Genomic DNA, 25,777 nt, shown 5'->3' with positions numbered 1-25,777 from the left:
TTGGTGATGGAACCACACAGGCTGTGGTGGCCATGTACTGGGGTTTGTGACTGGGTTTTTCCCCTCTGGGGTCAATTGCTTATGCAACACACTGGCCAACCTCTCCTGTGAGGCACCTGGGTGGAGCAGAAGTCAGGCTGCACTTGGGAGTCAGTTGAGCCTGTGTTCAAACCCTGCCTGGCTTGGCCCTACTGAGCTCTGGGACCTTGGATGAGTCATTTAAAAACCAGTGAATCTGTGCCCATCTCTACACCACCTCTGGGGACACTGTGAGGACTGAAGCAGAAAGTGACGGCAGCTCAGCAGCTGGCTGGGTGTTGGTGACCCTGGATTCAAGTTCTGATGTGCACTCCTGGTTACGGTCATTCTTGCCTCATGGATGTTCATCCAGATGGAGAGAGTGAGGATTCAGAAGGAAAAGAATGAGCAGGAGAGCCTTGGTCCAGAACTGCCCAGTGGGTACAATGTGACCTGTGGGTGAAGAACTCAGGTCTTTTGTTTTTCCCAGTGATGAAAAAAGCATGGATTTGAATCCTGGCTCTGACTCCCACCAGCTGTGAGACACTGGGCAAATTCCTGAACTTCTCTTGGCTCAGTTTCTTCATTTATAAAATGGTATATGGTGATAGTATCTGCCTTCTGGGGTTGTCATGACATTTGATGACACATGAAACTCACTTGGCCTAGGATTCCACACATGCTAGCTGATATTATTAGCTCCTGGAGCATGGCAGACCTTGTAGGACTTCTCCAGGCTTCTACTTTGAGAGTCCCCTACTGACCACTTTCCATGCTAGGCAACAACTCAGGATGATGACAAGGGGGAGGAAGGAAATGAATAATAATTTAAAATCCATAGTTTCTATCTATCTGTCCCATGATTGGGCCTTAACCCTGTCCCTGGGGCCCTGTGCTTACCCAGGTTTCTGCTATCATCAATGAAAAGGGGTAGAAACATCCCTCCCTTATCCCATTTGACCTTTAAAAACACGGGGTCCTTCTAGGTTGCCTTTGAGAACAATCTTCACCTGCAGTGAGATGTGAAGGGGAGGCAGGGGAAGAATGACAGACTCTACAGTTCCATCACCCACGCTGTGGACCACCCCGAGCTCACCTCCAAATTCCCCGGATGCACTCAGAGCACCCAGGAGACACACCGTGGTGCTCTTGGCCACTGGGGACAAGCCACACAAATGAAGGCTTTGCTTTCCCAAGGAGCAAACATGCTCAATGCACTGGGTAGGAAGATGCCCAGGGCTGGAAGTGTTCCATCCGCAGACGCATAGCCTGCAGCTGCAGAGACGAAGGCGAGCTGGGCAGGAAGACGTTAGGAAGAAAATACCTACAGAACTCAAGGCGTGGGCAGCCTGGGGTCTGGGGAGACCACCCAACTGACAGGATGGAGACCACACTTGTTTCTGAACCGGCATATCCACCCTCTCTCTCATTATTTAATAGCCGTATGATCCTCTCCAGTGGAAGTATTTCTGCCCCACAACACAAACGGAAGGCCCATGAGGACAGCAGTTTTCAGTCGGTTCTGTTCACTACTCCATCTTGAGTGTCAAGAACTGTGCTGCTCCATATGGTATTTGTTTATGTTTAAATTAAAATAAAATCGAATTTAAAATGTGGTTCCTTGTCCCACAAAGCACATTTCGAGCTCTCGATAGGCACGTGGTACTAGCGGCTCCTGCACTGAAGGACGGTTTTAAAACACTCCTGTTGCCTGGACAGCCTGGCGGCTCAGGGGCTGAGCGTCAGCCTGTGACCCAGGGGATCGAGGTTTGACTCCTGGTCAGGGCACAGGCCCAGGCTGCCGGCTTGGTCCCCAGGGAGGGGCGTGCAGGAGGCAGCCGATCAATGACTCTGTCATCACTGATGTTTTTCTCTCTCTCTTCCTCTCTCTGAAATCAATAAAAACTTATTAAAAAAAAAAATCCTGTTGCCTCAATAAGTTCTGTTGGACAGCTCTGGTCTAGAGCACCACCCGGCATCTAGTCGGCTCTCCATGTGTTGAATGAATGAATGACCAACATGCTCTATTCTCCGCTGCCCAAAGGATGGACATATGACTCAAGATAAAAGCATCCAATTCTTTTCCCCAGAATTTGAAATTTTTTTCCAGTAATGAAAGAATGAGAATGACAAGCAGACAACATGGCTGTGATGTATCTAAGCCAAATGGTGGCATCTCCTGGGTGAAAGTCACGTCATTCCTGGCTTTTGTTCTGCCACCTTTTTCACTGATTATGGGAACTCCCCCATCCTTCCGGAAGCGTCCTTCCTTATCTCCATTAGCCAAGACAGTGTTCTAAACCGACAGGACCACTCTTGGCTGCCTGAGGAATCGTGGTGCTTTTCAACCCAGTCCTGTGAGAATTCCACGAACGCCAGCCCCACTCCGTTTGTCCAGGGGACACTCTGGGTCACGCATCACCTCCAGGCAGCCTGGAGAGCTGCCCAACCTCAGAAAGCTCAGGAGACCCGGAGCAGCCGGCAGGAGGGGAGCCAAATGCATTTCTGCAAAGGCAGGAGTGTGCACCGTCAGGCTGAAAAGTAGCAGGGCTGAGGAAATGATTATTTTGCTTACGAGATGCAAACAAAACTGTTAATGCATAATTACTGGCGTTTTCCCCCCAGTTCCTCATGAACAGCAGCCTGAGCAGATACACCCTTTCCGACTCCTACCTTTTCTGGGACTGTGTCCCACTAGGGTTTTGGGGTCTCGGGAAAGAATAAAAGTGGTTGGATGCTGAGAATGTGGCCATCAAGGGAAAGGGCCACACCCAAAGATATGGGTGTTGGGGTCCCGGCTGTGACTTCCAGTGAAGTACTGAGGCTCATAACATTTTTCATCACAGCATTTACCTTGAGATTTATTGTTGTAACTAAAGTGACGAATGTCTATGTCTCCTCCAGGCCAGTGGTTTTAACCCCGACTGTATTCCAATCACCTGGAGAGCTTTAAAATATATAGAGATTCTTGCCTCCTACAAAGAATTTATATTCAACTGGTCTGTGGTAGAATTCTGACATTTTAAAGGTATTTTAAAGAAAGCTTCCAAGACTTGAGCGGAGCCCTGATATTATCCAGCTGAGAACCGTGCCACAGGATGCCTGCTCCCCGTGGCAGGGATCCTGTCTGCCAGGCAGCCTGCTCTGCCCTGGAGATGGGTGATCATAGGTGCTCAGGAAGTGACTGTTGAATGAAGGCACGGGAGAATGCCAGCTCCATCCCCACACGAGGTGGGAGAATGGGGTCTGTGGGAGAAGGGCCTTCAGAGTGGGCTCCCAGCACTGCCCACTCCAGATGCAGCTGGAGACCTAGGACAGCACCGTGCCTCCCATGGGCAGCTGCCTCTTGCACTCGGCCCAGCAAGGGTGACGGAGGCTGTACTGGGTTGAACGGTGTCCCCCCTCCCAACATCCACACCCACCTGGAACCTCAGAAGGGAACTTACTTGGAAATGGGATCTTTATAGATGCAATTAGTTAAGCTGGGGTCCTGCGAAATCCAATGACTGGTGTTCTTATGAGACGGTAAGGTGAAGAGAGGCAGACATTTAAGAAAAAGGGCCCGAAGGAAAATGAAGACAGAGATCGGAGTGATGCATCTGTGAGTCACGGAACGCCAAGGACTGAGGGCAACCACCAGAAACTAGGGAGAGGCGGGAAGGATCCGGCCCCAGAGCCTATGGAGGGAGCAGGGCCCTGCCAACACCTTGATTTCAGACTTCAGCTTCAGAACCGTAATACGTTTCTGTGGTTTTAAGTCAGTGGCAATTTTTTCCTGCAGCCACAGGAAACTAAAACAGAGGCTAAGGGCACTGAGAGAAGAGTCCGGTGGGCAGAGGACAAGTCGCAGGGCTGGTAAGTGCCTTAATGTCCTCCAAATTGTCTTCCCCAGTTCTCACCTCCATTGCTCGGATCTGCCTTCCCTCTGTTCTATTTAGTTGCTGGAACGTGCTGGGCTCTTCCTTGCCTCAGAGACCTCGCATATGCTGATCCCCTTTGCCTGGTACCTACATCCCTCTTTTTTTTTTCATACTGGGCCCCATTTCTTTAAAAGCATCTTATCTTCCCTGACCACACTCCTTAAAGTAGGACCCCTTCTTGTTCCCCATGGTGGCACCCTGACATAATTTTACTAATATGACCTTAATTTCTCCCACAGACTGTGAGCTCCCTCAGTGAGGGAGCAGGTCCGGTCCCCTGCTGCATCTCCCAGTGCCTAGCCCAGTGCCTGGCACCCGGCTTGTGCTCCACAAATACTCGATGAATGGACACGAGTGAACGGCACACCTGCTTGAGTAAATAAATGAATACGTGCTGCAAGTTGCTCCCAGAGGGGCGCGGGCCAATGCTTTTCCAAATGGCCGTGGAGAAGCTCTAGCCCGGTTTCAGGGCTGGCTCAGCTTATGGCCTCCTGGGGGATTCTGAAGGCCCCAGTGGGAAGCAATGGGCGTCTGACTTGGGTCATGGAGGGGGGTGTGCGTGAGAAAGAAGGCAGGGTTACTGTTAGAATATGCAGGCCCTGCCGGGTGGCAAGCTGGAGGGCACACAGGTTTCCAGCTGCCGCGAGCAGGCGACAGTGGACCTAGCCAGCGAAGGGAAAGGAGAAGGGGCTGCTGCGGGCGGGGAAGACGTTTTAGAGGAATCATCTGAGAGCCTGACCCTGTGGCGAGACAATTCCCTGCTGAGGGAAACATCCGTTGTTTCAGGAGTTTGTGCTCCTTAAAAAAAAGAGAAGCACCTCACACCCATTAGGGTGGCTACTGTCAAAAACGTGACAATAACAAGGCTGGGAAGATGTGTGGAAGTCGGAACCCTGGCACTGGGGCAGGAATGTCAAGTGGCGCAGCTGCTGTGGAAAAGTCTGGAGATTCTACCAAAAATAAAAAAATTAAAAAATAGGATTACTGTATGATCTAGCAATTCGACTTCTGGGTATATACCCCAAAGAGCTGAGAGCAGAGGCGAGATCTGCACACATGCGCTCCCAGCAGCATTATCCACGGCAGCCAAGAGGTGGAACCCAAGTGTCCACTGATGACGGGTGAACAGATAAGCAAATGTGGTCTATGTGTACAATGGAATTTGTTCAGGCTTAAAAAGAAAGGAAATTCTGACATTCTACAACACGGAGGACATCATGCTAAGTGAAATGAGCCAGTCACAAAAAGACAAATACTATATGGTTCCACTTACTCAGTTACTTAGAACAGTCAAATTCACAGAGACAGAAAGCGAACAGGGGCTGCCAAGGGGAGGCGCTTAATGGGTAGAATTTGACTTTTGCAAGATGAAAAGTGTCCTGGAGATCGGTTACGCAACAGTGTGAGTGTACTTAGCATTACTGAATTGTACACTTAACATAGTTAAGATGGTAAATGTTGTGTTATGGATCTTTTACCACAACCCCCTCCCACTTTTCTGCTCAGCTCTCCTGACCTGCTCCCTAAACTCTTGCCTCAGGCCCCGGAGCCTTCTTGGTTGTCGGGATTCTGTGCATCGGTCCTGCTCTGTGAGTCTCTTGGACGAGGCTCCTTTCCTGCAGGTGTGGGGTCCTGATCCCCAGACAGAAGGTGGCTGCCTGGCTCTGTGTGACTAAAAGGCTAACCAACCCGTCTTGCTTGGACTCAGGGAGCTCAGGGTGGCTCCGGGGCCACCTGCTTCTGCCAGGAGGCTGGAGAGGCGCAGGGACTCTCTGGGTGTAGTTTTGGGGCCAAGAGAAGCAGTCATCTCTTTCCTCACTGGCCCCCCTACTTGCGACCCCTCCCAGCTGTTCTTCCAGGGTAGCTAATGTGATCCCTCCATACTACAAATATGACTCCCTGTTAAAATGACACTGCTCACAGGCTACAGGTTCGACCACCAATGGTAAGCTAAAGTCCTTGAGGGAACTGGCCTTGACCTACCTCGCAGATAGTCAGGGCCCTTGCCCATGCTATACCCTTTCCAGGAACACTCTCCCACCCCTCACACTACTGCTGGTGAACCCCTACCCATCAAACACATCTCAGTTCATGTGCCACCTCCTGAGAGAAGCCGTCCCAAGCCCCCTAGTCCAAGTGAGCTCCATTTGCAAAGTGTGATCCTTTCCTTTCCTTTAGGCCTCTGGCCTCACTCTGTAATATGTTCACTCTTGTGACCATTCTGGTTAACGTCAGTCTTCCCCCATTAATAACAACAGCTGTCACATAAACAGTGCTTACTGAGTGCTGAGCACGTCACATATGTTAACCCATTTAACCCTCTAAGCAAACACAAGTGGTGCTATGTTATTCCCATTTTACAGATGAGGGAAGTGAGGCACCGAGACATTAACTGATTTTTCTCAAGTCCAAGTTTACACAGCTAATACACAGAAGAGCTAGGATTGAACCCAGGCAGTCAGGCCTGAGTCTGTGCCCTTGACCATTGTGAGGAGGGCAAGGACTGACTGTGCTTTCCCTTACTGTTGAATATCTGGTGCCTAGAACAGTGCTTGGCACATAGTAGGTGCTCAATCAATATTTGTTGAGAGAAGTAATGAAGTCAGAAGGAGCCCCATCCCCTGAACTCATCTGTGGAAGTAGAGAATGGTCTTCAGCTGGCCTTCCCCAGGGGCCTGAGCTCTTTCCTTCCCAAAGCACCCCCAGGCTGCCTTCAGAAGGGGCTTGGACGGTGAAAGAAGGAAAGGGGAAAAGGGAGAGGTCTGTACCTCAACCTTATGCTCCATCTTTCCATCTTCAACCCCAAATCTGTCTCAGCCAACTGGAATCATGGCTAGAGCTGGGCAGAGGAGGACCAGGCTGAGTGAGAAAGGTCACAAGGCCTCTTCTGAGTATGTCACCCCCACCCTGGCCTTGGCATCATCGCTGGCCCAAGCACCAGTGCTGTGCAGAATCCCATGTGATGGAGCTGCATCTTCTTAAACCAGATGAGGTCCTCGACTCAGGGCATATGGCACCATCCAAGCTAGCCAAGACACAGGGCTTTTGGGGAACTCTTAAGAACCCCAGTTCTATCAGCTCATGAAAGGCTAAACAGATTGTGGTATATCTACATAATGGAATAGTATTCAGCCATAAAAAGGAATGAAGTACTGATACATGCTACACCATGAATACACCATGAAAACAGTGTGCCGAGTGGAAGAAGCTTGTCACAAAATATCACAAACTGCATGATTCCACTCATATGAAATATCCAAAATAGGCAAGCCCACAGAGACAGAGTAGCGGTTGACAGGGGCTGGTGGGAGAGGTGAAAGGTGACTGTTTCATAGGTTCAGGGCTTCCTAGTGGGGTGATGAAAGTGATGTGGAACCAGACAGAGGTGACAGTAGCACACCACCATGCATGTACTAAAGGCCACTAGACTGAACAATTTAAAATGGTTAATTTGATGTTGAGTGAATTTTGCCTCATTTAAAAAAAAATCCTGGTTCTATCACTCACTGGCTACGTCCTTGTGGTCAGGTTTCTTAACATCTTTGTGCCTTAGTTTCCTCATCTGAAAAATGGGGATACCAAAAGTATCCTTCATGGAGTTCCTTTGGGGACTATGTAAAGTACTTAGAAAAATGCCAGGAGGTACTAAGTGCTGCTACGGTTTGATATTAACGAAGGGATTCCGTGACCCACTCAAGAATCCCTGAGCCAACTAAAGGAATGCAAAGTAAAGGTGAGACTGATGTCTGAGCATCCATACCAGGTAATTTAATTTCAGACCCTGGGGTGGCTAGGATCTGTGATAAACATTATCAAGGATTTGACTCTCTTGCAAAGTTTACTAGAGACTCTGTTTCAACACTACAATTTCAGATCCTGGGGTGACTAGGATCTGTGATAAACATTATCAAGGATTTGACTTTCTTGCAAAGTTTACTAGAAGCTCTGTTTCAACATTACCCTCCTTAAGCTTTCTTATACAGCAGAAGTTTTTGTTTTGGGAAATGAAATTTAAGACAAAAATTTGTGTTAAAGGCCCCTGTGGAGGGTCTGACACATAGTAGATACAAAGCAAATGTTTGCTGGATGTGTGTGAGCCTCGCTTGATCAGTCCCACGTAAACACTGGTCCCTGGAGCATTGCAGAAGAGCCGACCACCTGCTTCCTGTCTTTATGAGCTGGCGTTTCCTACTGAGGCGCCACAGAGGGGCTCTGTGTTCACAGCTGGGGTCCTGGTGGCATCCCAGGGCAGCGGTTTAGGTCAACAGCCAAGTGTAACCTAAATGTCCACATGGGAGGCCCTGCTGGGTTAGACCCGGTTGCTATGGATCCCCAAGAGGCAGAATGAGTAGGCCCTGTGTTAGCTGAAAAACTTCAATATTATTTCCCCTGCCACATGCACACACATGCACGCGCCCATGCCCATGCACACCACAGACAGCACGCGAGCCCTGGAGAGGCCAGAGACACACAGAGCCCTCCTCCCTTTGCACTGGATTTGCCCCCAGAATGCAGGGCCTGGGGAAGGATGGACAGTGTGGGGTCTGTTACCACTGGCCCCAACGAAGCAACAGTGCAGGCCGCTTTGGGTTTCCTCCCTTCCAGTGGCCCATCTAACTAATGCACGCCCGTGCGATTTCCTGCCTGAGTAGAATATAGTTAATAAAACCCAGCACATCCTCTGATGATTCAAGACCTCACGAGGTCTCCATGTTTGATAACATCCCTTTTCATCCATGCACTGGACACATGATCAGCTCCAACCAGGACCTGTGTGGGCCAGTCAGTCAGGCCTACGCCAGGGCGAGAGGACCTGAAGTCCTGACACATTCAGCTTGCACGTTCCAAAGGCAGGGATAGTAGGCACGTTCACAAGTGAGTTGGCTCTGTCCAGTTTTTCTCTGAAACATTAGCCTTTACAGTCTAATTTTACTTTTTCCACTTTGTAAAGAAATGTGAGTGCAAGAACTATTTCACCAGTCTTTTCACGAGTAACGGGAACCAGGAGAATTCAGTTGCTGATGAAGCCTAGCCCAAGCTGCCCACACTGTTCCACCGCTGCACTAATAACAGCCTGTTACTGGTGCCTGCTTTTCAGGTAGACAAACAGATGCAGAAAGCTAAAGCAGCCTGTGCCGAGTCAGTGGTGGCACAGAATCTGCAGCCAGGATGTGTCCAGGGCCTACAGAAGGCTGGTGGTCAGTGCAGAACAACAAGTTTTTACCACTTGAAAGAGGAAGAGTCTGGTCCCCCAGGCAGAGCTGGGCAGCAGATATGGGGAGGTCATATCAAATCACAAACAGCTCAAAGTAGCCACACTGGGTGGGCTCTGCCCTTGGCTATCCCTCAAGCTTTCAGAGCCTCCCAGAAGCTTCTTCTTGGGCACCCCCGCTGTTTTGAGAAGGCTCCTAAGTTTGCTTACCCTTCCTGGGATGGAAGAAATTGTGGTTTGGGAAGCCACAGATGGAGCGGCAGATGGGAAGTGAAAGCCTATCAGAGCTGCCCAGGATAAAACCATTCATCTGCAAAATTCATATGTTTTTGTGCGGGGCGACTTCGTGAAAACAACAGCAAGAGGAGCCAGCAGTGCTTGATGCATGAAGTGCCTCTGGCCACCAGGCTGGCAATGCACAGCGGGCAGAAGATTGGGGCAGGGGCACGGAAATGAGAGCCGAGAAAGGCCGACAGGAGCATAAAGCTAAAAAAGCTAGAAATACGATGACTCTCTCCTCTGAGCCCCCAAATAGGTGGGCACACTGTCTGAGGAAGGATTTCTGGAGGCTCAGCCTTACACACAATGGAATTAACAGTTGACATTTCTTGAGCACTTTCTAAGTGCTCAACACTCTGCTAGGCTGCATTGCTACAGACATCAAATTTACTGATGGCGGCTCTGGTTCTGCGAGTGAAGTGGCAGAACTCAGACGCAAACCTTGGCCACCTGCTGAGAGCTGGAGCACTCATCCTCTTGGATGCTGAAATGCTAGAAATTCGGATATCCTGGCAGGGCCGAATTGGTTAACTGGCTTGGGTTATGGTTTCAACTTGCAAATCAACACAGGGCCTCTAGGGGGCAGCCTTGGGACCTGAGGAGAGTCTCCTGGGGACCGCCACAGGCCTGGGCACACCTACCTGACCTCAAGAGGGTCTCTGGCAGAGTTCCAAGACCTGACCTAGGCTGAAATGACCTCAGGGGCCTCCACTGGAGACCTGGAGAAAAGAGTGTGGGAATCTTGATCCTAGCTAGTCAGACTCCGGACAATAGGTGACGTTTTCTCATGAGACTTCCTGCTGACAGGTGGTACAATCACTACTCTACCGAGGCAGGACTTTGAGGAGGGCTGTGTCTCTAGGTGGCCTAGGGCCATCCCAGCACTCTGAGCCAGCTGACTTCCCCAGGGGTCAAGGCCAACATCACATCAAGCAGAAAGAATACCAACCTTAGAACCAGACAGAACTGGTTCTAATCCCCACCTTACCAAGTATTCCTTATATATGACCTTGGGCCTCAGTCTGCCTTTCAATTAAACAGGTTTGCTTTGGGGGCTGAAGGAAGCACCTCCCACATCAGCTGCTGCACTTCTCATGTTAGAGTATTTCTGAACTCCGTCCTTCCCTGGGAGATGGAGAATGTTCTACCTCACCCCTGCCCTGTCCCTCTCTAACTCACCTCTCCTCATTTTTTTATTGCACTCTATCCATGTTTAAACTTCTAAAATGCGACTAGTTCATCTCTGACCCAAGTCTTGCCCGAGCTGTTCTTTCAGGAACTGGAATTATCAGCTGGAGGTGATTTTGCCCCTGGGGAAAACAACAACTAGAGATATTTGTGGTTGTCACGGTGACTGGGGTGGGGTGCTACCGGCATCTAGGGGTGGAGGCCAGGGATGCTGCCAAAGACTCAACAGTGCAGGGGACAGCCCTCACGGCACGGAATGATCCAGACCACTGTGTCAACAGAGTCCAGCTTGGGAAATCCTAGTCTAGAATGATCTTTCTCATTTGCTTGCCAATTCATTTTTTTAAAAAAATCCTTACTCAAGGCTATATTTGTTGATTTTAGAGAAAGAGGAAAGGAGAGAAAGAGAGAGAGAGAAACATCACTGTGAGAGAGGAACATCAATCCGTTGCTTCCCACACACCCTGGCCAGGGATTGTACACCTGCAACCCAGGCAAGTGCCCTGACCGGGAATTGAATCTGCAACCCTTTGGTGTATGAGACGACGCTCCAACCGACCGAGCCACCCGGTCGGGGATGCCAGTCCCTTCTGATCCTCAGATCTCAACTCAAAACTGCGCATTCAGAGGCCTTTCTGATGTCCTGACTATGTCCCTCTTGCACTCAAACTACCTGCCTTTCTTTATGGCCCTTTCACACCTTGCATGATGCCTCTTCCACAAGATTATCTAAGTCCATCTTCCCAACTAGGGTACCACCAGGTAGGGGCTATGTGGCTTTTGCTCACTAAATGCCCCAATAGTGCCTAGCACAGTAGCTGCTTAATAAATCTTTGTGGAATGAATGACTGAATAAGTAAATAAGTAAAAATCTGCCCGTGATGTTTCAAAATCACCCTTTTAAAAAATCCTACAAACAGAAGAAAACAAGTGTCTTTCTAACCCCCATCACTTTTCTTAGGTTCCTAAGGGTGCCAGGTGTATTTTGCCTAAACTGAACAAAGATTGTACCTTCCCCAGAGCGATTCTGGAGTCCAGGGTCACCAAGCCCGGGAATGAAGGAGAGAACCACAAACCATGTGAAGGAGACAGAAGCCGTTTCTAGCTTTAAATAGAGGCCTTCCCTCCATGCCTGTATCTCATTTAGATCCCGACTCAAAACCCAAACTCCTGGGAATATGTGGCTTCAATATTTGATGGCATTAGGAATGACTATTAATATTTGAGATGTGATAATCACATTGATGCTGTGTTCAAAGAGAGATGTATACTGAAATATTTACAGATACAATTTGATGATGTCTTGGAAATGCTTCACCGAGGCTGGAAGGAGAGGGCATGCGCACAGGTATTACCAGGCTGTCACAAACTGATTATAGTTGAAACAGGGTTGATGAACTCTTGTGCATGTTTGAAAACTGCGCTGATAAAAGTGCGTGTATTTTTAAAGATTCCTTCGTTTCGTTTTTCTGGGAATGTGGTTCCCAGGGCCCTCATGCCATCAGAGGAAGGCAGGCCTCTCCTTCACACACGTCGTCCCCACTCCCTGTCCACTCACGTCTGCTTCTCAATAAATCAGGATGGAAGACACAATCGAGCAAAGAGCTGGTGTCGTGATAGGAAATACAGTTCATTTTCTTGCCTTTCTTCATTGACAAGGCCTCTGGAGGGTTTTTCTTTGCTTATGGTCTATTTTGCAGAGCAGATCAATGTTTGCTCACAGGGACCTTCCTTGTGGCGTCTCCACCACCTCGGGTTGCAGGCCGCTCTATCTGCCCCACGCAACGGTGGCCAAGCAGGCTGCAGCCGAGTGGGCAGACCTTCCAGGGAAGCTCAAAATCTGTAGTTTCATGTGAAATCTCCCAATTTAAAAACGTAGGCAATCAATTCATTTGTGAAAATTTGATAGGAGCCAAAACAAACAAGCAAACAAATCTACAAACCAAAACACTCATGGTCCTCTAATAGCCCAAAGAGACCGACCAGTCCAGGATCGGGCCTGAACTGTCACACCCGACCTCCCTTACTCCACTCTGCCCCTTCTGGTTTAACTCCCAAGTCACACCCTGTCCTCCTCTGCTCAAAACATGCCAGTGGTTCCCATCTTGCTGAGTGATACCCAAATTCTAGAATCTCTACTATCTCGCCCCCCTTTTCTCTCTGATCTTCTGTCTCGTACTACCCTATGCCTCACTTAATCTTTCCAGCCACACTGAGCCTCGCTGTTCCTGCAACACACCAGGCGGGTTCCCACCTCAGGGCCTCGCACCTGCTGTTCCCCCTTCCTGGACCACTTTCCCTGCCTGCGTGACTCACTGATCCTTCCTCTTCCACTCCTCTCAGTGAGGACAGTCCTAGTTGTGCTGGCTAAAATTACAACTCTCCCCTTAGTCTTCTCTCTGCTTTGTTTTCCCCACACACCATTTGACTTATTTTGTTATTTGTCTCCCCGACTTAGACGGAAGATCTGTGAGGGAAGGGTGATGGTCCCTTTAGTGTTTCCTTAAACAGAGCAAGAAAAACTGTGTACTCCATAAATATCTGTTGAATGAGTGAGTGAATGAATGAATGAATGAATGCACAAATGATGCTCAGCTCCGGCATGGGTCCTATGCTGAAGGATCTATGAAGACAGTGAGGAAGCTCGCCGAGGCCCCTCGCTGACGCACACAAGCTGCTCTGCACAGGAGGCAAACGGCCTGTGCCTCTGGTTTCCCGCTAAGACCAGGGGGAGAGAGAGGGAGCGGGACCTTGGTGCAGACTGGCTGGGCCGCAGCCACCTTACCTGATGGGGTAGTCGGCTGCGCTGAGGTTGATGAAGAAGTCCCAGGGCCAGTCGGTCATCTCCAGGAGGTCCCGCATGCTCTGCAGGTATGTGGACAGGAGGCTGGCTCCCCCCCAGATGGTGGCCATCCTCCAGGGGGTGACACGCACATTGTGGTACTGCCTGGAGAACTGGAGCACTTGGCGATGCAGGTAATTGGAGCGCTTTTTCCCAGGAGAGAAAGGGGTGACATTCAGCAACTCAGAAAACACCCAGACATGCCCTTGTCCTTCTTTTCCCCTTCCCTTCTAGTTGGCAGGGTTTCTGAACTTGGCCAGGTAACTAGTTCAGGCTGGGGCATCTTTCTGCATTACTATTGGAAGCTTTTTTATTTTTTAAATTTTACTTTAGCTATTTAAAATGCAGATTCCCTGCCGCCCCCCCCCCCCCCCCCCCCCACCTAACGGTTCACTAGGAGCCTGGGGCTCTGCGTTTTTATACAAGACTGATGCAGGTGATCTGAGGATAGCAACTGTGGAGTACGGCTGTACCGAAACCTGAGGAGTATTTTGAGGGGTGGAGTGTCTCCATTACCTTCTCACAGGCCTGCTAGATAGAAGCAGACCTTTCGGATCAAGCACCCCTTTGCCTCTTGAGTGAGGACATAATCATGTCATGTCAGCAGGCTAACAGAAACCCCTGGGACAAGACAGCTCGGGGGTCAGCAAGCCTGCTGCAGGTTTTCGTAAATAAAGTTTTATTGGGACATGGCCACACACATGCATTCATGTATTGTTTATGGCTGCTTTCACGCTACGATGGCAGAGCTAAGTAGCTGCGACAGAGAAGGTATGACCTTCAAGCCTAGAAGATTTACTATCTGGCCCCGTAAAGAAAAAAGTGCGCTCACTCCTGAGATAGCTATCTTCACAAAGTGGCAGGCACTGCATTGGGCAGGGGGACAGTAAGGAAAAGAGGGAAGAAAACCAGTGTTTATGGATCATGTGCGCACACACTCTCTCCCTAGGAGAGGTAGCTGTGCAGCCTCCTAGCCTTCCCTGAAGGGGAGATTAGCTTGGAGAGAGGCTGACGGACCTACACAGAAAGGCCAGCGGGGGCGACGGGGCCTCACCTTGTCCACGTGGATGTAGTAGAAGTGGTCCTTGTGGTAGATGGCCTTGAACATGCGCTGCAGCTGCCGAGAGGCACGGCCGTGCACCACCAGGACGAAGGCGATCCGGACCGGGTTGGCCAGCATGTACTCCACCGAATCTTCGTCCCACTGGATGTTCCTGTTGGCTTTGCCTGGGGAAAACCCGAAAGATCACAGAGGGGGGTGAGGATCAGCAGCTCCTGTTCAGGGCAAGTTCTCTGGTGCTTTGTCTTGGGGACTGTTGGAGGAGCATGACAGTCACATGGGCCCTGAAACCTGATTCAACTTAAGCAAGCACGTCCTGGACCCTTCCGCTGTCCTGGTGCCACAGCAGGGGTACCTGGAGGTGCTTACGTCGTGATTTCCATCCCCGCGGAGCTTTGAAAAGCCGATGGAGACCTAGGTACACATGTTAAACTATCGAACAAGAGGAGATGAGAGGTACAAGAGATGTATCTCTGAACCACAGAGAAGGAGCAGTTAATTCTGAGCGGGAAAGTGTAAGATAGCTGTGTGCTTTTGCCTGTCCAGGTTTGTTCTCCTGTTTTCTCCTAGCAGCATTCATTTTTTTAAAAAATTGTGGTAAGAACAGATAACATGAGCTCTATCCTTTGAATAGAATTTCAAGAGAGTACCGTTTAGTATTGTTGATTATAAGCCCAAAGTTGTACAGTGATCTTTAGAACTTATTTCTCTTGCCTAACAAAAAATTTATCATCTCAGTCTAAATGGATGGGGAGGACCTCCCTCCATTATCAAGTTCAGGGGTGTTCACGGAGCTTTGGCCTGGCCAGTTAGGACATTGTAGCTCCCTGGCCATAGTGCGTGTGATTCAGAGGTGAACATGCAACCCAATAAGCTAATTAGCCAAGAGCACAGAATTCTAGACTTTTGTTGAGACAACTAGATAAGAGATGTTCTTTTTCTGATATACACCAAACTGGGGGATTCTAAGAGCCCTTTTGTCCCCACATGGAGAGAGGCTGCTTGAGAGGGAAGCCAACATGAGGAAGCATTGCCAAGTGATAGAGACGGTCTAGACCCTAATGACCTGCTTGAGTTCCTAGACCACCCTGGCTGGAGACCGGCCACTGTCAGTTATATTCTAGCTTTCTTTGAAAGCCCAGATCCTATACCAGATCCACCTGGATAAATGGTTCCAGATGTCTTTTGTCCAGGAAGAAGCTCAAAGAGGCTGCTTTCCCCCTCCTTTCCCTTGCAAATGCACCAGGGGCAAGGTTTCAAGGAGAAACACAGTCGTTGGTTTAGTTCATTACAACTCCAACTGGAGATCTTCTGGTTTTCTTCAGCCTGATTTTCTTTGAGTCTAACTTGATTTCTTTTGGGTTCTAGGTTTATGGGCCCAGAATACGTCAGGGTATTAGCTAGAAATTCAACTGGGAAAACTGAGAATCGGGAGTGTTTAGCCTGGAGGTCAAGAGACTGGGAGCCTATCAGCTGTCATTGGAAAGCTGGATGGTTGCCAAATGAACAAGGCACCTTCTACCTTGTTTCAGGGGACAGCATGAGTTAACATAGCTAATACTCAAATTGCATGACCCAGCTTCCACAGCTTACGTGATCTGCCTGCTGCAGACCTCTGTGCCCTGATGGCCCTACTACTTACCTCACCCCCTGGCCTTCTTCTTTCTTTACCTTGAGCGAGCTCATTTCTGCCTCAGGACCTTTTCACTGGCCATTCTTGCCACCTGGAACACCCTTTCCCTAGATCTTTGCACGGTTGCATCTTCCTGTCATCAGCTCGCAGCTCAATAAAAGGCCACATTCCTCCCACCAGCCATATCACTCCCTTTCACCTCACCCTATTTCAATTTTCTGCACAGCATTTAACACAGTCTGACACTGTTTATTCATTTACTTGTTTTTTGCTTAAATATCCCACTAGAACATAAACTCCAAGGGACGAGGGACTATTTAGTCCTGCTTGTCATTAAATATACAATACTATAACAATAGCTGGCATATGTGGTTCTCAGTGGAAAAAAGTTACAGGAGGGTACATCTATAATAAGAGCAACAGAGTATACTGAGCACTGATCAGCCCTTGCCATTCATTATTTCATGTAATCCTCAGAACAACCCTGCAAGATAATGCTCTTATTCCCATTTTGCAAACGAGGAAACCACAGCTTAGAGGCCAAGGGATTTATTTGTTCAAGGTCACACTGCTTTAATTAGTTCAGCTGATATTCAAACCCAGGTCTATTTCTAAAGCCTATGCCCTTACCCACTAATATACACTACATTGCCATACCCAGAATTTGAACAAGTTTACAACAATTCTGCTGGTTAATGAAATGCCTTTAAGTGAGTTACTGCAGGTAAATAGGCATGCATTTGAGGACTCTCAGAGGCATTGCAGGGAGGGTTCCTGTATCATGTAGGATGCTGACTCTAGTTGTCAATAAGGACACATCTTTCCATCCATCCACCCATGCATTCATCCAGTCATCTACCTGTCCATACAAATCCAACCACCCATCCATCCAAATCCAACCAGTCATCCAGCAAACCATTCAACTACCCATCAAGCAAAGCATTCAACAGCTATTATCCAAAAAAACCAACCATCTGTTCATCCATCCATCCAACCACCCATCACCTTTAAAACCAACCATCCATCCAGCCAGCCATCCACTCACCCGTCATCCTCAAAGCAAATCATCCGTGAATCCACTCTTCAACCATCTAACTTTCAACTCATTGATCCATGTAATATTAACTTTAGCTTATACCACATGCCAAGTTCTGTGCTAGGTACTAGAAAAATAAAATTTTGGGGGGAAAAATCCTTGCCTTTGAGGAGCTCTCAGCAAACTGGGGAAACAGGAGACAATGCTCAATTGTTTTATGATAGAAGTGTGCTCAGGTTGCTCTTGGAGGGTGGGGAAGAAGTGAACAGTCTGTCTGCAGGGACAGAGGAGACCTCAGAGAGTTTAACCCAAAGCTTCTGAGCCCATTTCTTTAAGTTCTCCTGATGAGTCCTGAGATGTTTGGCTCCTTGGCTGTTCAATCAGTAGCTGTGATCCTGGGGACAATTATCCTCTTGACTCTGGTTGCAGACAGGCTGGGCAGCAGCCAGAGGGTTGTCCTAACCACCCTCTAGTCTCTCCAAGCCAATCACAATACATGGGGCTTTCTTGGTGATCATACAAGGGTGAAGGGAGAGGTATACCTGGAGGGATCATGTCCCTTTAAACACTCATACAACAATCCATCCGTCCATCCATCCATCCATCCATCCATCCACCCCCCCAGCCCCCCAGCCCTCCATCCAACCAACCACAAATTATCCATAAAACCTCCCACTTGCCAGGCCTGGACAAAGCCTGGGGGACAAAGACATGCAGGACTTGAGCGTGTTTTCACAAACATATTATGAGTGGATTAAGGAAAGTAAGAATCCAAAGTAAAAAGATAATGTATGAGTAAAGTTTATGTTCTCTTGTCACGACTGCAGCTCAAAGGCAGTGTACTGGCCTTCACCACGCTGGATGTGACCTCTCCTTGCCTCCCTTGGAGACTCTTTATCAAAGGGAGGGACGCTTAAAAGCAATGCTTACTTGAGCCACTTTTTTCCACCTGAATTTCACTGGTTTTTCAAAGGTCTAACCGTGGTCCACACCACTATATTTCATAGAAAGTCTGCTCTTTAGGGGTTCCCACTGCACTCAGATAATACTGCTCATCCCTGCCCCAAGGTCTCTTGGCAACAACGATCTGGAGTCTTTAGCAACTGAGGCTCATAGGACCTTTGGGATCAGCCTGTGCTCTCTCCAGCCACGACGTCTCTTGCCATGCCTGTTGAATGAGTGAATGAATGAGTGACCGGATGAATGCATTCAGGAGACAAGTGGCTGCTCTGGTCTAGAGGAGCTGACCTCTCCAGAGCACCTGCTGTCCTCAGCTCTGTGCCAGACTCTGCGTCAGTCACTACTTGGCTCTGGGAGGAGGCACTGTCATCCTCTGAGGCTCAGAGAGGTCGGAGCATTTTCCCCGATCACACAGGGAGTGACAGCTGGGGGTGGCTGAGCCCATCACTGGCCTTATGACTCCAGCCCACCCTCTGCTGAAGTGAAGGGCAGGGAGACAGGAGGACTGGAGTGGAGAATCTGTGCTGATCTTTAAAGGAACTTGCACATTGATGCTGAGAAAAGCCTTTTATAGTGTCTCTTTAGGGTTTCAGAATGCGGGGGAGATTCACAGATGGACATACACAGACAAGGACGCTGCCCTTCTGGAGAAGGGGAGGGAGTACTGAGAAATCAAACACTCCCACTCCAGCACTCCTCCACTTTAACACATAGTCACCCGTGGACCAGACGGCTGGTCTGGGGGCAGCAAAGAGAAGAGGGAATAAAAACCCTGAGTTCTTCTGGAAGACAGCTATTCTGGGGGTTGGGGTAGGTGGGAAGGACCAAAAATATCCAAACAGAGACATACACAGAAGGACAGATGAAGATGGGGGTGAGAGGCAGAGAGACAGAGATGAAGGGAGAGACAGAGATGCAGACAGAAAAGGAGAGAGACAAACAGATGGAGAGACAGACAAAAAGAAAGATCAATAGACAGAGAAAAAGATAGATGACGGATGGATGGACAGACGGATGGATGGACAGATAGACAGACATATAATAGAAAAATGAGCAGAGACACAGAAAGGCCACAGAGATAGATAGGTAGGTAGGTAGGTAGACAGATAGACAGACATATAATAGAAAGTGAGCAGGGACACAAAAAAGCCACACACATCTTGAGAGCAAAACAGAGACTTGCAGACAGAAAGCCCCCCTCTCCCTTCCTCCCACATATGGAGAGAAACATATAGAGAGACTTAAACAGAAACACCGAGAAAGAGACACACACGGGTATAAACAGAGACAAACACATAATCAGACACACACAGAGATAGGAAGAGGCAGAGAGCTGGAAGGGAGCCTCATTGGCAAGGCTGGATCCATTCAACCTCAAAACACTGCAGCTATCCTTAAAAGCAAAGGCACACCAGAGCTCCAGAATCTCAGAACTAAAACGATGCCTCCAGGCCTAAGACCGTGCCTCACCTGCCTCCTCTGCCCCTGTCCTTTCCACACCTGACCCTCCTCTCTCACCTGCCCAACTCCTGCCCTCTCAAGAGCCCAGGGATGGAGGGAGAAGCCTGGGCTCAGAGGGGACAAGCAACTCTCCCAGGGCCCCACCAAAAGTGGTGGGACATTCTCAGACTGGCTCCAGAACTCCAACTGCAACCACTCCCCGTACTAGCACATAGTAGGACATCAATGCGGTTTATTGAATAAAACAGGGAAGTGAATGAGTGAGTTTTCTGCCCCACCTTGCAGTAGGGTGTGGGCGAGGTGCCATTTCAGGGGCTGAGGCTCACACATGGTTCCCTTCACCGGCTTCCTATTTTTGCCCCACATGCCTGGCTCCTGTAATGACCTTTCCGGCAAGCTGCTCTGACACGGGGGAGCTGGGGATGACAATAAGCCACACCGCAGGCGTGGCCTCCTCCACACCCTGGCCCCCATTTCCGGGACTGCGGCCCCGAAAAGCACACGGCCTCCTCCACCGGGACTGGGACGGTCAGTGGGCTGTGGCAGGATTCCAGCGTGGCAGGAACTGGGGAAACGGGCTCTCGTCCTGCTGGAGGGAGCGGGAGCTGGCACAGCTTTGTCAGAGGCGATGTGGCAACAAGGACCGCAGTTTTAAATATGCATTCCCCTTGACCCAGTAGCTCCACTCCTAAGAATCTATGCTAAGGGAGGGAGGCAGGCAAATATGTAAGTTTCTACGTATAAGATATTCTGTTGTTCATTCATTCATTCAGTGTCTCCCATGTCACCAGCAGACTTAACAGGGTCCTTTCTTGAAAGCTGCTTTAGTCTAGTGGAGTAGAAAGCCAATAAAAATGTAAGCAAACAGGGAATACTACTGCAGTTAGTGATAAAGGCCATGGAGAAAAATAAATAAATTAGCATGTTAAGGGATGGCTTTGTTTGGCCATGGTGGCCAGTGAAGGCTGATGTGAAGTGGAGACACCTGAGCAAGCTCTGAATGAAATGAGGGAATGAGCCGCGTCATTATTAGGGATGGAGGATGACTCTGGGTACCTGGCATAGCAAATGCAAAGGTCCCGGGGCCTCAACTTTAACAGTCTTTATAATGGTCCCAAATAGGAATCAACCCAAAGGTCTTATTAATACTTACTGATATGGAACTTGTCTATAACATAGCAAGCAAAAGAGAAATCCTAAAACATTTTAACTGGTAACAATTTAAAATACATACACCCAAATATTAGCAGAAGTTCATATAGCGGCACGACAGTTTTCATTTCTTCTTCATACTTTTCTGCATTAGCTGCATTTTGTAAATGTATTACTCTGATAATGAAACATAACCATAGAGGTGACGTTACTGAGAATTCTAATACCGGTTGTTAATTGTGTGCCTACCAAGTGTTAAGTAATTTCTGCGCATGATTTTTCTTACTTCTGTCCAAGCTTTTACAAGAAAAGAATTATTACCATCCTATTATATTTGGAGGATCTGAAGCTCAGAGAAATCCTAGTGGGGAGGTAGCTGAACTGGGAATGGAGCGAGCCTGTGACGCTGGAGCCCTATCGATGCCACTAGGCTGGATCAAACTGTCCCCATTTCAAAAAAAGAAAACTCTGTTCCTAGGAGAAGCGTGTCAGTTGACTTTCAGCTGCAGGACAAAAAGCAATGACGTGCGGTCAGAGCTATGTGGGCTGTAACAGACTGAAACCCAAACGCTGCCCAGTCCAAAAAAAACCTGCAAATTTAAAAATGTAATCAGATTCCTGTGGCACAGAACAGAAAACAAGTGGAAGAATCAGAGTGATTAGAGGCAGGAGGAGAAGCTGACTTCAGACAAATGTTAACAAGCCATGTTTTGAGGGAGAATATCAAGTTTATTTCTGCAATGCAGGTGCGAAGGCCAAGGACAGGGAATCACAGAGAGGTGCGCCAGTAACTAGTTGTGCCACGTTAGGCCTGTTACCCAAACTCTGTATTTCTCAGTATAGTCACGGGTCCAATACAACTATGTGATCCTTGAGCTCTGAAGACAGGTGAAGGTGAGGGTGCTTTCCAAGGGTCAACATGCTGTACAAATATGAAGTTGACAACGACCGTGCCTGCCACCCTTTGTAGGAACATGATCCAGGAGGAGAAAGCAGGGATTAAGATCATGGCCTCTGGCCGGGCAGATATGTGTGACCTTGAGCCGGTTATGTAAGCTCTCCAAGCCTCAGTTTTCTTATCTGTAAAATGGGTATTATATAATCACAGAATCTGCCTTATATGGACATTCATGCCCAGTACTGAGCACAACACCTGACATGTAGTAAATGCTCAATAAACAGGAGCTAGCATCATCAGGGTTAGTGTCATCATTTCTATTTGGCTGTTCATGCTCATGATCAGATCAAGTTTGGTTTAACCAATGGGTCCAGCTATGAGGTTCTACCCCAAGGCCCCACAGGCTCCCAGGGCTGTGTATGGGCTGGAGCCTGCTGCTTCCAAATAAACACCCACACTGGGAATTTTCCTCAGACAACAATTAATAGCAAATGGGAAGCGAAGGAGCTGCTTGACTGGAATAGCTATTCCACCAACAAAGCCCTCTATTCTATTTATACTCTGAAAGGGCCTCTTCCGACTCCGGTGAGGGAGCTTTCTGACTTGGCTCCAGATTAGACGGCTGGGTGCGTCTTGGGAAGGGAAAGAAGTGGAAAGAATGTCGTGTGCAAATGGGGCTTGAGTCAGGAGCCCGAGCTGGTGTCACCAGCTCACTGTCCTTGGGGAAGGCACGGTTAAGGAGCCTCCATACCGATCCCATAGTGGCTGCACCATATTTATTTCCATCAGGATGAACACTGAGGACATGATGCTGAGTGAAATAAACCAGGCACCAGACAAATACTGCATGATTCCACTCATCTGAGATATCGTAAATGCCTGAATTCATAGAATCGGAGAGTGGGATGGTGGTTGCCAGAGGAAGTGAGGAATTATGATCACGGGGCATACAGTGTCGGGCAAGCAGATGACTAAGACGGCGAGGTCCTGCTGGTCAGCGTCGGCTGGAGCCGACAGCACTGCACTCAGGACTGTGTTAGAGGGCAGATCTCATGCTAAGTGTTCTAACCAAAATACAATGACATTTACAGGGGATAAAGAGGGTCGAACAATTCATCCCTGACCCCGCTGGGTTGGTGGTGATTCATGAGTGTGGAGGGGACAGTTTCACACCAGCGGCAGGCACGGTGCAGGGGTGTGGGAGTCACGTCACCTAGAGGAGAAGCCTTGGCAGGTCCCAGGTTCTCAGTCAGGCATGGGTGGAGGTGCCTTTGTCCCACTGGGAAATTTCGATGTAGAGTTTTGGTGATTAGAACTTGGGAGATGCCCAGTGCCCAGGAAGAAGCCACTACTCTGCAGGGTTTGGAAGAGGTGGCATAGTGTGTCAGGGACAGCACAGAAGGCCACAAGTCTGGGTTCAAACCCTGCCTCTGCCGTGAGCCAGCCATGGGACCATGGGCGAGTCATTTCCTTCCTTGGTCCTGCACACTCATACGATGGTGTCTAAGGCAAACCGAGCGCTCATTAGGCCCTAAGCACTATGGCTGCAGGGTTTCATTATTTCATTTTCCCGAGGTCTAAGGTGGCAGGTGCCATGTTGATAAACCCCATCTTACCGTGCAGGACTATGGGGCTGAGAGGGACTTAGTAACTGGTGAAAAGTTACTCCCTCCTGCCCGGCCAGGCGTGGCTCAGCGGTTGAGCGTCGACCTAGGATCCAGGCGATCGGGGTTTGATTCCCGGTCAGGGCACATGCCCGGGTTGTGGGCTCGATCAATGACTCTCTCATCATTGATGTTTCTGTCTCTCTCTCTCCCTCTCCTTTCCTCTCTGAAATCAATAAAGATATATTTAAAAAAAAAAAAAAGTTGCTCCCTCCATGGAGTGCCCCAACAGAGAGAAACACTCGGGTCTGCTGGACTCCAAGGCCCATGTTTTGTCTACAAGATAGAGTTGAAACTTCCAGTCTGCGAGTCTAACGTGATTGTGCAGTTAGCACCACTGCTCAGGAAACTGTCCTCCCTGGAGGGAGGGTTGCTTTTCTTCCCTCCCTCCTTCCCTTTCTTCCTTTCTTTTTTTTCAGCTTTACTGAGGTATGACTGACATAAAATTGGAAGATATTCAACACGATCATCTGACAGTCATTTAAGTTGTAAAAGGAATTCCCCATCCATCTAGTTAATTAGCAAATCCATCCCCTCACTTATTTGCCTTATTTTGATTCTGTGAGAACATCTATGTTCTACTCTCTTATTTCAATGACACAATACCATGTTATCAACTATAGTCACCGGGTTTTACATTAGATCCTCAGACCTTATGCGTCTTGTAACTGAAAGTTTATACCCTTTACCGACCTCTCCATACTCCCCCACCCCCAGACCCTGGCAACCACTTTCCTACCCTGTTTCTATGAGTTTGACTTTTTTTTTTTTTTAGATCTCACGTATAAGTGATAACAATACAGTATTTGTCTTTCCCTGACTTATCTCACGTAGCATAATGCCCTCGAGGCCCATTCATGTTGTCACAAGTGGCAGGATGTCCTTCTTTCTCAAGGCTGTTTTTCTTGACGTCCGTCAGTTCCTCAGGAGCCCAGGCCAAGGTTTTATCTCTCCTAGGCTGCTGTTCTGGGCCCTAGCCTGGCACAGAGCTGAGCTCAGAGGAGAGGCCTCGGTGAATGAGTGATTTCTGACCGATGGATTAAATCCGACAGCTTAGTCCATGTTTGGGCCTGGAGGCCAAGTGGAAGATTCGGGCCTGACCTGTTTAATTTGATGGCCTCCACTCATCCAACAAACCAGATGGGGGCTGGGTCCCACTTTCCCTTGAGGCTTTGGGGGCAGCTTGAGGACCCCGCTCAGGAGCACCAATCCTCCCTGGGAGAAGCCAAAAAAGTGCCTGGCTATCCTCCAGCATCAGGGCTGCTGCCAACTCAGGGCCTTCACATCACCTCGTATCACCTCCAATCCAACTTAATGGGAAGTGAGAAGATGATCATGCAGGGATCGTGGAGCTGGGAGAGGAGGAGGTGAGAGAGCGTAATTCCAAGGAAAGAGCTGGCCAGGCCAGCGCCCTTTGGGTCTCAGGAGAAATGACCCTTTCTATTTCTGGTGAAGCCATCCCTGACCCCCTTCCCCATTCCTTCTTGTGGTCCTGTCCCCCACATCCCCCACGGGCCTTCCAAACATCCTGCACTTCTTTTTGTAAAAAACTGTGGTGAAATACACATAACAAAATTTACCATCTTATCTATTTTTAAGTGTACAGTTCAAACAATGTTAATTAAATTCATTGTTCTTCAGCCATCACCACCATCCATTTCCAGAATGTCTTCATTTTGCGAAACTGAAACTCTACCCGTTAAACAACTTCCTATTCTCCCTTCTCCCAACCATTGGCAACTACTTCTTATCTCTATGAATTTGGCCACTCTAGTAGACCTCAAATAAGTGGAATCATATAATATCTGTTCTTTTGTGACTGGTTTCTTTCACTTAGCACGTTTTCATGGTTCATGTTGTGGCAGGTGGCAGGAGTTCCTTTCTTTTTAAGGCTGAATAATACTCCGCTTATATATGTATGTAACACATTTTCTTTATTCATTCATCTGTTGCTCGGTAGTTGGGCTGCTTCCACTTTGAGCTGCTGCTGTGAATACTGCTGCTATGAACATGCGTATAAGTATTATCACTTCGAGACTCTGCTTTCAATTCGTTGGGGTGTATACCCAGAAGTGGAACTGCTGGATCATATGGTAACTCTAATTTTTATTTAATTATTTATCTCAGAAACCCATCCTACACTTAATTCAGCCATTCCATGTTGGGGCTCGGCTCGGGTCTGCATCCTGAACACACCATTTGCTCACAGGTCACTTGGCTAATCTGTACCTCAGTTTCCTCATCTGCCAACGAGAGTGTTCACCTCTGAGGGATGCTGTAAGGACTCACAGCTATAACTTAGTTAAAATAAGGTCATACTGGTCAACAGTGGAGGAGTTTGTTGTTGAGCCGCTGTGGGGTGATTCTGGAGCCCTCACCCCCTGCACCAAAACTTAACTGTTCACACGGCTGAGCAGGGGTGGGCCGGGACCTGGCCCTGAGGATTCCAGAGCA

General features: G+C 48.6%; 1 protein-coding gene across 1 annotated transcript in view; it reads right to left on the bottom strand.

Annotated features, from left to right (window-relative positions):
• XYLT1 (xylosyltransferase 1) overlaps window positions 1-25,777 on the bottom strand; it is a 296,727-nt gene that overhangs the window by 64,216 nt on the left and 206,734 nt on the right. Inside the window, exons 4-5 of the mRNA XM_081132516.1 lie at window positions 14,514-14,686; window positions 13,403-13,605 (exon numbers count right to left, since the gene is read on the bottom strand). Coding sequence (XP_080988642.1) covers window positions 13,403-13,605; window positions 14,514-14,686 — 376 coding nt within the window. The remainder of the gene's footprint in view (window positions 1-13,402; window positions 13,606-14,513; window positions 14,687-25,777) is intronic.

This window comes from Miniopterus schreibersii (genome assembly GCF_964146895.1).
Source record: "Miniopterus schreibersii genome assembly, chromosome: 3".
NCBI classification, from domain to species: domain Eukaryota; kingdom Metazoa; phylum Chordata; class Mammalia; order Chiroptera; family Miniopteridae; genus Miniopterus; species Miniopterus schreibersii.
The sequence above is the reverse complement of the archived record's forward strand: the minus strand, read 5'-3'. Positions and strand labels throughout refer to the sequence as shown.